General features: G+C 37.5%; 1 protein-coding gene across 1 annotated transcript in view; it reads right to left on the reverse strand.

The window, feature by feature from the left end:
* Nucleotides 1–3,462: 3,462 nt before the first annotated feature.
* Gnaq (G protein subunit alpha q) overlaps nucleotides 3,463–17,237 on the reverse strand; it is a 281,187-nt gene continuing 267,412 nt past the window's right edge. Inside the window, exons 6-7 of the mRNA XM_047524218.1 lie at nucleotides 14,390–14,543; nucleotides 3,463–8,858 (exon numbers count right to left, since the gene is read on the reverse strand). Coding sequence (XP_047380174.1) covers nucleotides 8,668–8,858; nucleotides 14,390–14,543 — 345 coding nt within the window. The 3' untranslated portion in view covers nucleotides 3,463–8,667. The remainder of the gene's footprint in view (nucleotides 8,859–14,389; nucleotides 14,544–17,237) is intronic.

Raw genomic sequence — 17,237 nt, forward strand, 5'->3', positions numbered from 1 at the left:
CCCTTCCTCCCTGTCTCTGCTGGAGAGATTTTGAAGCCCCAGCTTAGTTATGCTATCCCCATTTTTAAAATGTAAATTTGCTGTTATTAGGTGTTCTTTCCTAGATTGTGGGAGAACTTTAACAATATAATACCTGGAAAGACTGGTAAGAAAAAAGAAAATTTTAAAAATAAAATGTTAGCAGTGAATTTTATGATTCTTTTCTGAATCATGTTAAAATGAAGACATTCTTGTGAGCTAAAAATCTTATAATAATCACAAGGATAAGGAAATCCATTAACATTCATACCTACTTGCACATGTGTAACTGTATATATCAAGAGCAAATCATGTTTAGATTATATGTATATCCACCTACATATAGATTGTTTTAAAAAGGATTTGAGAGTAATCTCTTTCAAATGACATAACATTTGTATGGGCCTTTTTAAAAACTGTTTTTAGTTGCATATGGACACAATGCCTTTATTTATTTATATGCAGTGCTGAGTATCAAACCCAGTGCCTCACCATGCTAGGCAAGCGCTCTACTGTTGAGCTACAACCTCAGTCCTGGGGACTTTTCTTTTCATGCAGCAATGATTAAGCTGTTAAGATGCTGAGATCTCCCCTCCACCCATGGAGTCAATTTGATGTCCACATTGATTTTGCATTCTTCCTTTGCAACTTCAAGTACCAGCCATCCATTCTTGCCATTCCTTTTGAGAATCTAAATACTTCACATTTCTGGTACAGCTGTCAATTGTCTGAGACCCCCCTGAATAGGGCAGCAGTTTGTTTTTTGGTAATTAGCTCCAAGCCACAGGGAAGGGATGCATTTGCTCAAGATACAACAATCCAGGTATGCTTGGCCTGCTGACATTTTATAGGTTTACAAAAAGGCTCAAGGGTCTGAGAATGGCATGCAGGAGCAGCTTGAGAAAGCCAGTTGTCAGTTAGCATCTCTCTCCATCCTATTAGTGGCTTAAATTTGGGAGTGGCAAGAATATTTACACCATGGATATCTGCACATTTTGTACTACAAATCATCACCAGAATCCTGCAATCCCCCACCCACCCACTGTTATTTACCAGGGTATCACTGGAAAGTGCCTTTTGTAATACACAAAAAGAAAGCAGAACCCTTTTGCTAAGGTGACTCTAGTCCCAGACTATAACTATTGATGCTCCAACCACTGACAGGGTCCCTGCACCTCAGGTGTGTCTGAGCTGGTGCCTTGGGTGGTGCCGGGATTCCTAACCAGCATGCCCTCCTGGGTGCCGTCTACCCCAGTGCACACACACACTGCGTCATCAGAAGCAACGTTAGCGTCCTGGCCACTGGTACGGTTTGGAGGTCCCATATAAGATGTCTAGGGTTTGCCAAACTCTTCTTGCCTGTCTTTTCTTGATCCACTCATTTCTAAAGATGCTTCAAAGACCTATCATACAAATAAACTTGGAATAGACTGAAAGTCATGAGGGCCCATTAAATAGTCCTTCTTCGTAGGACAGGCCCAGTTCCTTAAGATGTAAAAATACCTCCTTCAGTGCTGTTGAGGGTATGCAACTGGGGAGCCCTGCTAGCCACCTCTTTGTTAACAGGGTTCAGCATAACCGCCTTCTTAATTAAGGATGGTATTTATCCTCAGGATTTAAAAAAAAAAAAAAAAAAAAAGGATAGAAGAATACTGTGGACTTTGCACTCTTGGGGAAAATAGGAAGAAAAGCAACACAGATCAAATTTCAATAGTCTTGAGCCTGAGAATTAAAAGGGGAAAAAAAAAAATCTTTTCAGTACTCCCTAGGCACCTTGGGTTTTAAAGAGGCCTACATTTTATAACCAGGGCCTTATTTTGCAGGGACCTACAGGGCTCCCTTAAAATGGATTGCATTTAGTTCCTTGGAATGGCTGGAGCTGTAGTGTGATTAGTCATGAATGAGGAAATGATAGTAATGCATAGGTAACTTAAGACAAATTGGATCAGCCAGAAACTTACCCTTAACCACTACCTTCTATTCTCCCAACCCTGATCACACGCCAGTAAGGCTTTTAATATGGAGAAACTGGTAAGTATGCTAGTGACTCAAAATTAAACAACAGAGGCAAGAAATTGGCCAATCTGCCATCCAAACTTGCCCTGCACACATTAGCAGATGTATCACACTGGTTCTTTTGTGCTGAGTTCTACCCTCGCTATTTTGCTATGGCTTACCTGGTTCTTCAAGAGGGTATCACAACCTAAGAAAGAAATGGGAGAAGGCAGGAAAGAGGAAGAGCAGGGATAAGAAGCTTTCCGGTGAGCTAAAATTCTTTTAATTGCTCCTACAAAGACAGAACAGAAAACAATCTGATAGCCTTGCTCTAAGAGTCAAAGGTCCCGTTAACACCAAATGATGTTCAGTGAGGTTATCTCCCTACCCCCTCCCGCTTATGGGAGAGGGTCTTAAAGATGATGACATGGACAGACCCTGATCCCAGAGGGCTCAAGCCCAGGTCAGAGAGCCATGGAGGAGGTGAACTGGTATAAGTTTGGCACCTCCAGTTCCTTAGCAGACAGGTCTTGGGAACTGATCACTCCATGACTGTCCTAAATGACAGTCCTCAGCCACATCATTTAACAGTAAGAGAACTGGGACACCACTTACCAGAATTAGTTTCTGAAACATGCAAGAAGAGCCTCAAACCAAAGGCTTCTAAACAAAAATACCCTTCTCTAAAGCATTTGCATGGAAGAGGACTTGACAAAAACCCATTTCAGAAGCAAGGGCTGGGTTGGTGCTTGGAAAATCTTAATCACAAGTAGCAGGAGGAGGCTTTGCTTTTGCTGTGGGTTTAAGTCCCCACATAAGTACCTATTTTCTAGAAACACACTTGCCACTATACCCCCAATTTCACAAAATTCCTAGAGGAAGAGAAGCTGGATTTTGGCAGACTTCAAACTCCTAGATGTATGTTTCTGGAAGTCAAAGACATAAAGGACACCTGTGCAGGGTCTTGTTCCCACAAGGCATTCACCTGCTCAACACCAGCATTCAAATGAGGAAAACTCTTAAGCCAAGCATATGCCTCTAGCAAACCAAGGGAAATGGTGATTTTTTTTTTTTTTGAAACTAATCGGAAGGCTGCCTCAAGTTGCAGACAGGTGGCTCTTTGTAAGTCTATAATGAATAGCTACTTACATTTTTAAGCAGTTGATTGTAATCTAAACCACAGCAAGTTTTTTAGAAGAGCAAAGTTAATAAATACTACATAAATATATACATTTCCACTTCAGGAGAGTAACGTTTTTGACTGAACTCAGATGGGAAAAGGTTGTGTGTGTATGGGGGTAGGGTGGGGTTGAACAGTCATTAAACCTGTCTACTTTGGAAAATGCATGTACACGGTAAAGCATCTTAAGGAAGCAAAGATATATTCCAACTCCTTAAAATAAAACACATTCTGAGAGGCACTTAGGCAACTTCAAGGGAAGCAAAACTCAAGAATGAAGAATACTGTAGTACAAAATTATGGCCAAAAATACTGTATTTTTAACCAGCAAGATCATTGGGGCATTATTATACAACATTAGGTGTTTTTGCAAAACTAGTTCCCATCCCCAAACAATAGACAATACATGCATTGAATGACATTTTAAGAACAGTAAATATGATTCTTTTAAATACTGCAAGTTAAAAATGTTTTCTGACAAAACTCCCTAAATACATGGTCTAATCAGGGGTTCCAACGTGATGGGTGAGGAATCCAGCAAGAAGTTGCATTTAGAGAGTTCTTTGAGGAAAAGAAATCCACAAAAAACACGTGTTTCAATCCAAGTCACCTGGACAGAGTTACACAGTAATTTTCCATCTTTCTTTCCTAAACCTAAAAATACTCTACTGAAGAATAATTCCTTCCTCCCTGTTATTATTTTCTGTCTACCAAAAACTTCTACCAAAGTCAGAATTCCTTTATCCAAGTAAAATCCAATTTTACCCAATAGCTTGGGTTGGAATCATATGGGGAAATGGATGCTACATGGTAGATAAGGAAGGTAAGGAAATTAATATCTGAGCACCTACTATGTGCTGGGTGTGTATGCATACTTGGAACATATGATTCTAGAGGCAAGAGTGTTATTGAAAGGGCAGTGGTAGTAGGGAAGAGAGCAGGAAATGGTTACTCTGTGAGAAAAACAAATGACAAGTTTAGACTCTGTACTAAGTTATCTACTAAATAGCAGGTGTCTGGCTCCAAAAACATCTAGCTAATCATATACAACTAAGCCATTTCTCTTCCTAATTTGATGGAACTGAAATGAAATCCCCAAGACACAGGTACCAGGACAGATCTATTAATGCTACATATGCTGGAAATATGTAGAAATAGTTAAACATATGATATTATTAGTTTTAATTTTTGTGTGTGTTTCTAACCAAAGATATCTCTTTGGAAGAAAATATGAATGTATACCAAGCACACCTTATTTGCATCAATTTGAGATGTTGTTAGTCGCCAATTAAGTGGTGTAAGACCCTTGTCTGATTTTAAGAAGAGCAGCAATATGCATTACAATATTTGGGTACACTTTATTTTTATATGGGTTAACATTCTGCTATATTTCATTTCATTCGTTCTTTCTGAGAAAGTGAAAACAAAGGGAAATTGAGGATAATCTGAGGGGAATTTCCAACCAATATCTGAGTCTTGCAGTATCTTATTATGCAGCCCTTTCTTCCCATTATTATTTTTTATTTTTATTTTTTTGCAAATAATAGTCATTTTGACCCAAATCCAGCATAAATAGCTTTCCACCAATTCCTAACTTAAGACAACTAAAATTTACAATCATGTGGCAGTATAAATTTAAAAATTACAGTTCGTACACCTTGACAATCAAGATAGTCTGAAGTACAAAAAAGTAAATTGCCCTTTAACTGAATTACCTTTTTAAAATATCAGGCCTGCTAGGATCTACAAAAAAAAAAAAAAAAAAAAAAAAAAAAAAAAAAAAAAAAAGAAAGAAAGAAAAGAAAGAAAAAGAAAACAAAAGTTTCTGGTGTTCAAATACCTTCTGTAGATGTCATCTGCTAGTGAATAACAAGTGCAGGTTCCTAAGATTCCCCCACCCCCACCCCTATAGACAGAGCTCTTTACATGGAAATGTTAAGAAAGAAAAAAAAAAAATCCCTGATAACTTCTAGGGGATTTACTGATTTTTGAAAGAGTGTGTTGTTTCCCTTTGTTTCAGATATGAGGCACAAACTTCTGAATTTAAGCTCTGTAAGGCATAGTAAAAACCTCCAATTTACAAATAAGGAATTCTCTATGGGTTGGAACTGCCGCATCAAGCAGAAACAAAAATAAGGAAAAAAAAAAAAAAGGAAAAATTATCTGTAAACTGGTACACTGCAATGTGTTATGTGAGTCATGAAATGGCTGCTTGCCTTGGTATGCTGAAGAAAGGTTTCTGTGTTTTGTGTTTTTGTTTTTCAATAAGACATGCCCAAGTCACCATAAAACTCGCCACAAGCCTCCATTACCTAGAGCATCAACAACAGGAGTCCAGTGGCACACGCTTAGAGCAATCACAATAGAATAGAAAGCATGAGTAAACTTTGTTTTTATACAAAACTGAAAAGAATCCCTTCCCGCCCCTCGCCCCTTCAATAAAACCCCAAAGAAACAACAACAAAAAATCCTGTCGCTTCGATTGACTAGTGTGGATACAATTAGGTTTCTATGCCTCACTGCAGCTAGGGTGATCAATTTTTTCCTTTCTCAAAAGAAGGGATCCTGTCATGCACCCTAGGATAAGCAGCAAAGCCACAAACCTCAATTCTGCATAGCAAATTCCATCCCAACTTCATAAAGACAAATATAACAATCTTTCCCTGTTTTGCTCAGCTTCTTCGAGCTTTGAGATCAGGTTTAATCGACTACATCTACTATAGCTCTATTAAATAGAATATCTTGATTCCCTAAAACTGTAACACTTATGATCTTGTGATGAGGTTTTCTCTATACACACTGTAGGCCTTCAAATGTTGCTGTTTACTTTTTTTGTTTTGTTTTTGTTTTTTTGTTTTGTTTTTTTTTTTTTGCTGCACCAAATTTAAGATCGCCCTTTCAGGCAAGCAGTGGTCTCTAGCTGTTAAAACATTTCCTTAGTGGATCACAATAGCTTCTAAAACTGCCTTTCTCTAATAAAGGCCATCAGAGAGGTAATACTAAACTGTGCATTTGCCAAATAAGAATATGAATTGTATAAAAGCTCATATTCCAATCCTAGGTCAAATGGCAAAAGTTCTACAAAGTTGGTTTCCATGTTTGTATAAAAGCTCCGACTGATTTTATGTATTTTGCTATGAAATTACCTTTGGGTCTTAGAATCAGTATACCTCTACTCAGGAATGTGCAAATGATTTTATACAGCACGATGCTAGTACCGCTCTGTACGATAGTAAGGTTTTTGTTTTTTTCTTCTTTTCTAAATGGAAAAAAATATCCCTAGTCAGAAATAAACTGACAAATTTACATTCTCCTCTCTTAAAAAAGTAAATAAAATAACATTATTCAAAATGTGAATTAGCTATAAGACATACAATACAATTACATAGATACATATCAATACAGCACATTCAATCTGCCAAAAAAATTAATGATTACAAAGCCAGTATGGATGCTGCAATATCAAGAGAGATGTATGTACAACGATTAGAGCATTCGTAATTGCACTATACCTACAGGCAGTCTGTTAATTAAATTACAGGTGCTTTCTGAGTAAAGAAAAAAAAAAAAGTAACCCATGTTGTTTGAGGCTGGGAGAATTAAAAATGAGAACATTTCATTACTATTCAGTAACTTTGGTACTCAAAAGCTGTTAATTTTCTCCCTCCCCTTTGTTATTCAAAAAAGTGATTTATATGGATGTTTAGACTAGTGCCCAATGGTACTACTGAGACCAGAGTCATGGCCTCATGCTAACTTCCCAGCAGCTTTAAAACAATCATGATTTCTTAAATCACATCTCAATTTAGGCTGCTTGGCAGAAGTTCATGATACATGTGCTGTATTTTTTGCATGTGTTGAAAAATTGCACATGTAGAATTCCAAACATCTCTCTTAAGAGGTTCAGTTACAGAGATACATGTTCAACGGAACACTGAGAGGTTACTTTTAAGTCCACAAAAATTCCTTAAGTTCAACTCAATCAGTCACCAGTTCAAGAAGATCCTGAAGGAGATAAACCAGCAGTCACTTTTTTTTTTTTTTTTTTTTTTTTTTGCAATTTAAAGGTGTCAGGATAATACTATCAACCAATGTTCTTGGCAGACTTACTTGAACTTAAAGGACATAAGAGCGAGTAAAACTGGCTTCCAATAACAGACATGAGCAGATTTCATGATAAACCACACACGACACTTTTCTACAGTGCTGATCTGGGACACTCAACGTGGGACTGGACACTAAGCCACGTGATCTGAAGGGCAAAGAAAAGAATGGACCATGAGCATCAGATTTACAGTTACCGATCATTTGGCAACTGATAGATTCTCTCAGCCAGTCATCTTCAGCCTCACAGTCTTACTCTCTTACATTTAAGATGCTGGCTTTTATTTTTGAAGTTCTTAATTTGTTTTGCAAAAAGCCAGCTTTGGCAACACATACCCATAATAAAAAAAATATTTAAAAATTGTGGCCCAAATGCAAAGGAAAAAATAAAAAAATGTTGGAACCAAAAAACAAAAACAAAAATGAAAAATAACCTATGAAAAGGTTCTGGGTAGCAGCCATTGGGGCAATGTAGTGTCTGTTGGCATGTTTTTTGGCATCTGTGATTTAAAGAAAAGGTGTGTGTTGGGGGGGACATTCAGCAGGGAAGGGAGAAAGAACAATGGCACATGGATTTCAAAAGAAAGGACTCCTTCTGTGTGTCTTTGCCCATGCCCTCGAACTTCTGTGCATTTCTCTGAGCAATCATGAACTATGCCTGAAGGTCAAAACTCAAAGAAATGATGCTTAACTGTTTGATGGGCATCCATTGTCCCAGTCCAGTTAGACGAGACAATATATATACACATATATATATATATGTATATATAAAAGAAACACTAGATGTGTATCCAGAGCAATACATTGAAAACCATAGTAGTAATACATGTAATCCTTCAGCAAAAACTACAAAGTGTTAGGTTAAGCTGATGTAGGATGGCTTAAATCGAATGACATTGTCCTGACTGTATCATTCGAGAGAAAAACTTGACCAAGAATAGAACTAGGATAAAGGCCATTGTAACCTGGGGGAAAAAAATCAGGAGGGAGGTATGGATTAGGAAAGGGGAAATCAGTTTTGTTTTGCTCAATAGAAAAGAAAGAGAGTAAGAGAGAGAAAGAGAGAAACGACTCTTATCTTTGTGAGTGCATGACTGAGAATTTAAAATACATTGAGTCACAAGGTTTTGCCTAAAAAAAAGATAGAGAGGAAATGTGCTGGGACTGTACTTCAGCATCCTCTGTTTTTCCTCTGAATAGTTTAAATAAAATCATAATATTTACTATAAACTCTGTGGACACGCTCACACAGAGTCCAGGACGGCAATAAATTAGTATTATGCAAATTGTTTTCCACAGAAATACAGTCCCTCTTGTATATCTTCAATAGCCCACCAGGGAAGGGAAGGGCAGGTTTCTGGGAGGCACGATTAGACCAGATTGTACTCCTTCAGGTTCAACTGGAGGATGGTGTCCTTGACTGCGGCAAAGACAAAGCGGATGTTCTCGGTGTCTGTGGCGCACGTGAAGTGGGAGTAGATAATTTTGTCACTGTCTGGGTTCAGGTCCACGAACATCTTCAGGATGAATTCTCGAGCTGCCTGTGCATCTCTCTGGGGTCCTGTTAGCCAAGGGCAGAGAGGGACAGTTTGTTAGCTGATCCATTAATTCATCTGGCCATCATTCATTCAATAAATACTTATTGTGTAATTGCCAATGAGGACTAAGCCACACTGCAGATGTGATCTGTTATAATTATGTTCCCTACCACTACTGTGTGCAATCTGTTGTTACATCACTTGCCTGTCCATCTGTGCATCCACCTGCCCGCCCATAAAACGTGGACAGGTGCAGACAGAAGATGACTTGAAGTCTAGGCTTCAAGTTTATTTTTCACTCTGATTTTCTGGTTGATAGGGAGCCACTGCAGACTCTTCAGGAGGAGAGTGACTGCTTACTTCTGTTACACTGAATTAACTGATACATAGGTGCACATACAAAAAAGATGCCTCAGACTCTCTCGTCACTTGTCCCCTAAAGACCCAGCATCATTGTGGATTATCTAATGTTCTTCAGACTGAAATCTCAGAACACCTGGTTCCTTATGGTCAAGGCCATCTGTAATAGTCCTTTGCAGTCTTACTTCTATAGACTTCAGGGGTTTCTGAGCACACTACATTTACACAGCATTCAGTTCACCATGTGTGATGAGTAAAAAATTGGTTTGCACTTTATTACATTTATCTGGGTTCTCTTGTGTACCAAGCATTGTTGTAGACACTTTGAATAAGAACTGTGTTATATGTATCAGGATAGAAAATTAGACAAATAATTGTGCAATGGACTCTAAAATATGACACCAAAGCAGAGGCAACAAAGGAAAAAACAGATTAATTGGACTTCATCAAAATTAAAAGCATTTGTGTATCTAGGGACATTATTAAGAAAAGGAAAAGACAACCTAGAAAATAGGAGAAAATATATGCAAATCATATCTGTGATATGAATTTAGCATCTAGAATATATAAAGAATTGCTACATCAACAAAAAGGCAACCTGATGAAAAAAATGGGCAAAAGATTTGAATAGACATTTCTTCAAAAGAAGCTATAATACAAATGACCAAAAAACACATGAAAAGATGCTGTTTTGTCATTCATCTAGGGAAATCACGAGATCACCTTCCCATTTACTAGAATGGCTATAATTTTTTAAAAGGTGGAAAATAACTATTGGTGAAGATATGGAGAAGTTTGTACACTTCAGCACTGGTGGTGTGTATGTACAATGGTGCAACCATTGCTAAAAATAGTTTGGTGGTTCTTTAAAAGGCTGAAGAGAAAATTCCCTTGTAATCCAGAAATTCTACTTGTAGGTACGTAGCCAAAGGAACTGAGAGAAGAGTCTCTTACAGATCAATGTTATGGCAGTATTAGTCACAACAGCCAATAGGGAGAAAAAACCCAAGTGTCCATCAGCTGATGAATGGTTAAGCCAAAAGGGGTATATCCATACAATGAAATATTATTCAGCCATAAAAAGTAATGCAGTTCTGATAAATGCTATAAGATACATGAACCTTGAAAATATTTTACTAAGTAAAATAAACCATAAAAGAACAAATGCTGTTCTTATAAGAGGTACTTCGAATAGGCAGATTCAGAAAGACAGGAAGTGAAATAGGGATTACCAGAGACTCAGGGAGAGGGCAATGGGGTATTACTGCTTAACTAGAGTGGTGAAAACATTTTGGGAATACTGATGATGTTTGCATAGCATTATAAATATAATTGGTTCCTTGGAATCAACTGGTGCCTTGGAATGTTCCCATAGTATTGTAAATGTAATTGGTGCCATCTTGGTTGGTTAAGATGGGGAATATACACATACACACACACACACACACATAGTATTTTATCAGAATTTAAAAATTAGTAATTAATATACTAAAAGCTATTAATTATAAACTTTGAATGGGTTAATTATATCTTGTGTGAATTTTATCTTAATAGTTTTTAAAGGCTTATTTAAAATTCTGATAAATATATTACTTTAAAACTTATTGTTGTAAATTAATAGCAACAGCAATACACAACCACCTTTCAAGTGCTGAGCACATCTTATATCCATCTTGGTGCCACTACATGTCTGTGTTTCTCCCAAGTTTTGCAAGTTAGTTCTATAACAGCAAGAAGGCAGTAATGCTCATGATACCTTCCTTCCTGTTGGGCAAGACCCTCCTAGGAGTTGCAACTTAGTTTTTTTCTATAAATATTCGTGTTATCCACTGGTTAAGATAAAGAAAACTCTTTGAGAACTCTGAGAACCTGACCACCATTTCCAAAAAATGCATCCTAAGTTTCAGACAGTCACCTTCAAAACGTGTTTCACACAAGGGACTCACTACTCTGAGTGAACTGTGAAAACAAATAGATTTGTCTCATTTGTACAGTTAACAAAACTAATGTCTGAGTTTTTGACTCAGGGGTCCAGAATTGAAATATCTGTAAGTAATTCAAAGGCTGGCATCACATGAAATAAAAAAGTGCCCCAAATTAGTACTAGGGATGAACTCAATGGCATGCATGCCAATGCTTGCATACTCACATGCTCACATACACACAAGCCCTAATTAAAAATAACATTTTGTATATAATACTTATATATAATTTAAATGTTTATGGATATATAAGTATTTAATATTCTATCTTTTCAATGTACTATACAGTTAACTTACTAGTTCCAGAGCAGTACTAAAAAATATACAAAAACTTAAATGTTTAATATTTGAAATCTTCAGATTTCAAAGCAATCACATTGAGCACATATTAGAAGGATAATGTTCATAGATTGTTGGAGCAGAAGTCCATCATTTTCATTAAAACACTGTGACTTGTGGCTGATCTACATGATTTTGTACTTATTCTATTTGGGAAGGAAGGAACTATATATATATTTTTTTCTTTTTTATTTACCCTAGAGAATACTGGAACTAGAATCAAGTTTGTTGAGATGCACTGGAGTGTGTTATGTTTTTAAGCATAAATTATGTTATTTGAATAAACATAAACTACAAAGAATGTATTCTAGCCATCATACTAAGAACAGGATTCCAGTCTCCATGAATTATTTTGCAATTCAAGCCCATGTGGAAATCATAATTTCCCATCCAGAAGGGAAATACAGAAATGGCATTCATTATGATTAAGACCTTGTAAGTGCAGAAATGTGGAAGTGTGAAATTTATAATACTATAAACATGCTCATTATGAAAACATCCCTGCAGAGTGGACCTAGATTTTTTTCAGTCTTCACTTGTCTAACAGGGGCTTTGAGGCTCATGAAAGGACAACTGGTTTGCTTTGAGACTAACAGTCTTCTTTTTCCGTGGCCACACTTCCGATGGCGATTATGTGTATACTGTGGGAGGTTAATAGGAGGAAATATCAGATTTCAAAACATTCACAATGGACACATATGAGAAGGAAAATGCTCACAATGATGTGGAATCTGGGGATTAGTGGACAAAAAAGATTAAAGGGATTAGAAGATGTGGCAGAGAGAAATAAACATTTCTGCAAACACCCGTCACAGAAAATGTTCTCTTGCAGAACAATCAACTACCATGTAGTGTGGCTTTGCCTGTAACCGCTCAGCAGCTTGAGTCTCAGGGGATTTAAGCTCAGTGGATGGGCAGTGCTTACCTGTCCCTTATGTAAGCACATCAGGAAAACAAGCCACTAGGCCAGGTTACTATGTGTGGTACTGTGTGGAGCAGTCACTATGCACTGATTCTCATCAAATTCTGAGGGGGGAAAATTAAGACGACTTTCCTTCTGGTGTGTGAGGAAAGCACATATGTTTAGGTCTATACCATGAGCTTCACGCCCGTATTAGTTAGGTAAATCTTGTATTTAATGGTGAAGGATTCAGTCTCAGGCATCAGGACTTGCTTCCAGGATAGTGGCAAGTGAAAAGGAGTAAAGAGAAAATGCTGTCTGGACTGAGAATGTATTCATCTTAAAAAGAACAACAAAGCACAAAGAAACGTGTATGTGAAGAAAGGATGTGAACAGACCACTAACAAAAAAGGGCACGATCTCTAATACTTGGTAACATCTGCAAACACGTATATTTCTAATTCACAAACCTTTAGATTCTTACATAGATTTGAAATGGGTATATCTCATTAAACATCAAACATATAATATTTCCCTTTTATGAGCCAGGGCTATATCAAATGCAGGTGGGATGAAAAGATGACTAAACCTCTACGTTAGTGTGTTTGTATCTTCATAGAAAGCTACGAAGCTGAAGTTATTCTCAGTTTTAAAAGAATTATTTTCCAGGGAACTTTCAGAAGTACAAATACACTGTTGAACTGATGTCCATCAAGATATCTTCTGGTGATAATGTAAACTTAAAAATAGTTTGTTCTCCTATTGTTACATACAATTGGTACTTTGGGGTTTGGCTCTTCTCTGTGCCAGGTTCTGTGCTGAGAGATTTACATATGACTCCATTCAATCCTTTTTTACTCAGGAAGAAACTGAGAAGTAGTTAAATAAACTTGTCCAAAGCAACATTGCCAGTGAGTGGCACAGTTGGAACTCTGAGACATTTGAAGCACATGCTCTTAACTGTCTGGACCAGGGCTTGGCAAATACTCTGTGAAGGGCTGAGACTGCATATTTTAGGCATTTGCAGACCATTTGATCTCTGTCACAATTACCCACTTCTGCAGTTGCATTGTGAAAGGAGTCATAGGAATATGTGTAGGTGTGTCTCAATAAAACTTCATAAAAACAGATGGCAGACCAAAGCTTGCCTCTTCTAATCCAGACTCAAGCTTTTACAGGGCAGTGGCTGGACATGCATGTACTTGATCGATCAATCAACAAGTGTTCCTCAGAGTGGTTGGGCACGAGTTAATTCAGTCTAGTTGTGGAAGGCAAAATCTACTTCCAAAAGTGAAGTAAATAATGCAAAGTCATATGAGTACTAAAGTGGGTACTATAGATTCTAAGAGCTACATCAAGAGTTTAAGGACAGTTAATATTGCTATATAGATGGTAGAACTTCACTAGGCCATGAAGTTCCCCAGAACCAATGTTTCCAGAATATTCATTGTGTAAGGCATCATGCTAAATGTCACATATATGATATTTATTATAGTGTATAAAACAATCCCATGAGTTTGGTCCAAAGGCCCAGCAAATCAAGTGACTTTGATTATAGTTCTACAAATAAGAAGTGTCAGAATTGAGACTTGAACTTGAGTAGATTCAGATATGGGCTCTTGACCACAAAACTGTGTTCATGCCCCAGACAAAGGCAGAGGTGGGTCATAAAAAAATTGAAAGGAGAGAAAACTATAATGATTGAGAGACAATTGGTCAAAACTACTGAATTACTCCTTCCTCTTATCTGGTTATTTTAAAACATGTGAGAAGTTGTTTTCTTTTATCTGTAAATTTTAGTATTAGGGAACACAATGTGTTGTGTCATTACAAGACAGAGCAATCAATAACTCGTACTTCAACAATTACAGGCTCTGCAGCAATAGTGCTCAGCAGTGTGCTAAGTCTTGCCTGGGTACTGGCAGACACTACTCATCCGCAGTTACAGGCTGCCTGAACAGGGTCAACTTACCATCGTATTCTGGGAAGTAGTCAACTAGGTGGGAATACATAATTTTCTCCTCTAGAAGATCTTTCTTGTTTAAGAACAGAATAACTGAGGAGTTCTGGAACCAGGGATATGTGATAATTGTTCTAAAGAGTGCTTTGCTTTCTTCCATTCGGTTCTGGAAAAAAAAAAATCAGAAAAAACAAGGAGTGAATTACGTGACAACTCAATCTGTGAGTCTGTTATTTTGGAAGTTCAATTCATCTTCTGAATACATCCCATTTTTATAACCAAGAGATGAGCTTGTCAGGACTTATATGCAAATAATTTGTGACAAACATTGGTTGTTTTCATTATGCCAACTCTCAGACTGACAAGCAGAAGAGAATAAAAGTTAACAATATCTGGTGAAATAACTTTTAAGTTTGAAAGAAAAAATCAAAGTCTAGACAATCATGTTGTATCTGATATGTAGTCATAAATTTTCACCAACATTTATTCATTCGTGACCCAATACTTAAGATCTGAATTTAGAACTAAATACCAGGCTTGATTTTGCATTCCCTAAACTATATTTATTTGAAGCCTCACAATTTATTTAAAACATTCAAAACAAAGTTACTTCTTTGCCCAAAGCACATCTGTATTTCTAAATTATTCCTACTAGAATTATATATATTTATATATATGTGTGTGTATACACATGCATACATAAAAATATACACCTATATTTCCCTTGATAAGTAACACATGGAGAAAGTATTTTAACACCATACATTTCCTGTTTATCAATGCACAACATTTTCTCTTTGTGTTTCACTATAATTTTTGTACACAATTGTGGAGATGCACAGAATAATCACCTGGAACTACAAGTCTTAATATTTCATACTTTTAGTGTTTGTGAGAAAGTATCTTTACCTGAGGTTATACTTTAAAGTTTACATTGGTAATAGAAACCTTAAATGGATAGTTAAGGAAATTAGTTAGTCTGCTATGTAGAAATGAAGATACTCATCAAGGCTACTCCTGAGTCAAAGCACTCTTAGGAGACCACCAGCCAAAAGCTAGTGAGTCTCACAGCTTCTTGCTAATCTGCTTACCACTCTTCCTCTCAGACACATTCACCTACATCATTCCCACCCTCTGGGCATAGGTTTGGGGAATTCCTCTTTCTGTGAGGATTTAAGAGCCATGATGCATGGACATGCCTCCTCCTGGATACACTGTTAAGATTGCCCTTCCCAATCACCTTCCTTTGTTCTACATGTGATGACTGAGCTTTCTCAGAAATGAAAAAGACTGTCTGGAACAGAGTCCACATCTGCTGCTAAAGGGTGGCTCTGCAGTTTAAGCCAAAGTACTGAGTCCCCTGCCATGTGGGCTGGTTCAGGTCTGGGTCAGAGCCCAGGCCTATGGCATAAGAAGCTCCCCTCCCATTGGGTCAGTCAACTCTCGGACTTTTGCTGGGAACTGTGGAACAGAGAACTTTGCCTTCCTGGAGAACATGGAAGAGAAGTGACATAGCCTCAGAAGCCACATTGAAACTGAGACATCAGTTTTGTCTAAGCTGGCCCTCCTCACCTGATTCTAACAGTTCATATAGACCTAGTGTTGTCTTTGGATTTTCTAGTAATATTAGTCGGTAAGTATCTTTTCTGTTTTAAGCTAGTTTGAGTTCTGTTCATCCATTTTTTCTTATACAAAATACTGGATACATTCCCCTTCCAACTTGTATAAGGGAATGAATGAATGATATTTCAGGGATGACCATTAAGACTGGGAGCTTGAGCTATTGCTATTTTCTGCTCAGATTTTTCCCTTCTACTGGAGGATGTGTCCCAACTTTCATAGTGCAGGGCTACAAGGACCCACATACCCTCTGACTCTCTGACTGTCTTCCAGGAAACCTCTGGGAAATTCATTCACCAAGTGCAATTTTCCAAATACTATGTCTTACTCATTTTTCCTGTAAAGCATGCCAATTTAAATCAAGATGAACAGGCACACTTTTTCAACGCAGCACCTTACAAAAATAAGTAAAGTTGATTGTCACCAATTTCTTTGAACTTTTGACTTTGTGTCCATGATTGCTTAAATGATTAAACACTGATGAAACAAGCGTGCTGATGTAGTGAAAGGTTGCTTCATGGCTCAAGGGACAGGGTTTATCTCCCTGAATATATTTCTATTTTACATAAGTGACAAGCATAGCCTTTTTAAAAATGATACAATGTGACTTTTGACACAATACCTTTATTTATTTTTAAATTTTTTATGTGGTGCTGTGGATCAAACCCAGTGCCTCACATGTGCTAGGCAAGTGCTCTATCACTGAGCTACAACCCCAGCCCATACATAGCCTTTAAATATGTTTTTACTCTCTATATATCTTTTACTGGTCATCACAACCAGTGGTAAAATTTTAAGGCATGGAAATGATATTATCTGACAAATGATACCTCTTAGCTTCAGGTTTCATAGGCTGAATATTTTGGTAATGAAGAAGAACAAAGTCCCTAATAATTGAACTAATTAAGAAGAATCATCTAAAGGAAATTAGACAGTGACACCGCTGATGGGAGAATTAATATTCCTTTTTTTCTTATGGCTAAAGAAATTCTAGATAGCTGTTTTGCAGGCTTTGAAGAAACCTGGTTTAAACGGTGGTGTGCACACCCTGGCATCTACAGTGAGTCCCCATAGAAAGACTCATCGCTGTACTGAGCTTCCAGAAGTGGGTGATGGGCTCCAGGGGAAAGGCCCACTCTACCTTTTGCTGGAATCCTTCCAGGGTAAGTGGCTGGAACCTAGGCAAGGCAGGGCCAGGGGTCCTGACTGCATCAATACAAAAGAAGGTGCCTTTTAAGTC

The sequence above is a fragment of the Sciurus carolinensis genome, chromosome 14 (genome assembly GCF_902686445.1).
Source record: "Sciurus carolinensis chromosome 14, mSciCar1.2, whole genome shotgun sequence".
In the NCBI taxonomy this organism is placed as follows: domain Eukaryota; kingdom Metazoa; phylum Chordata; class Mammalia; order Rodentia; family Sciuridae; genus Sciurus; species Sciurus carolinensis.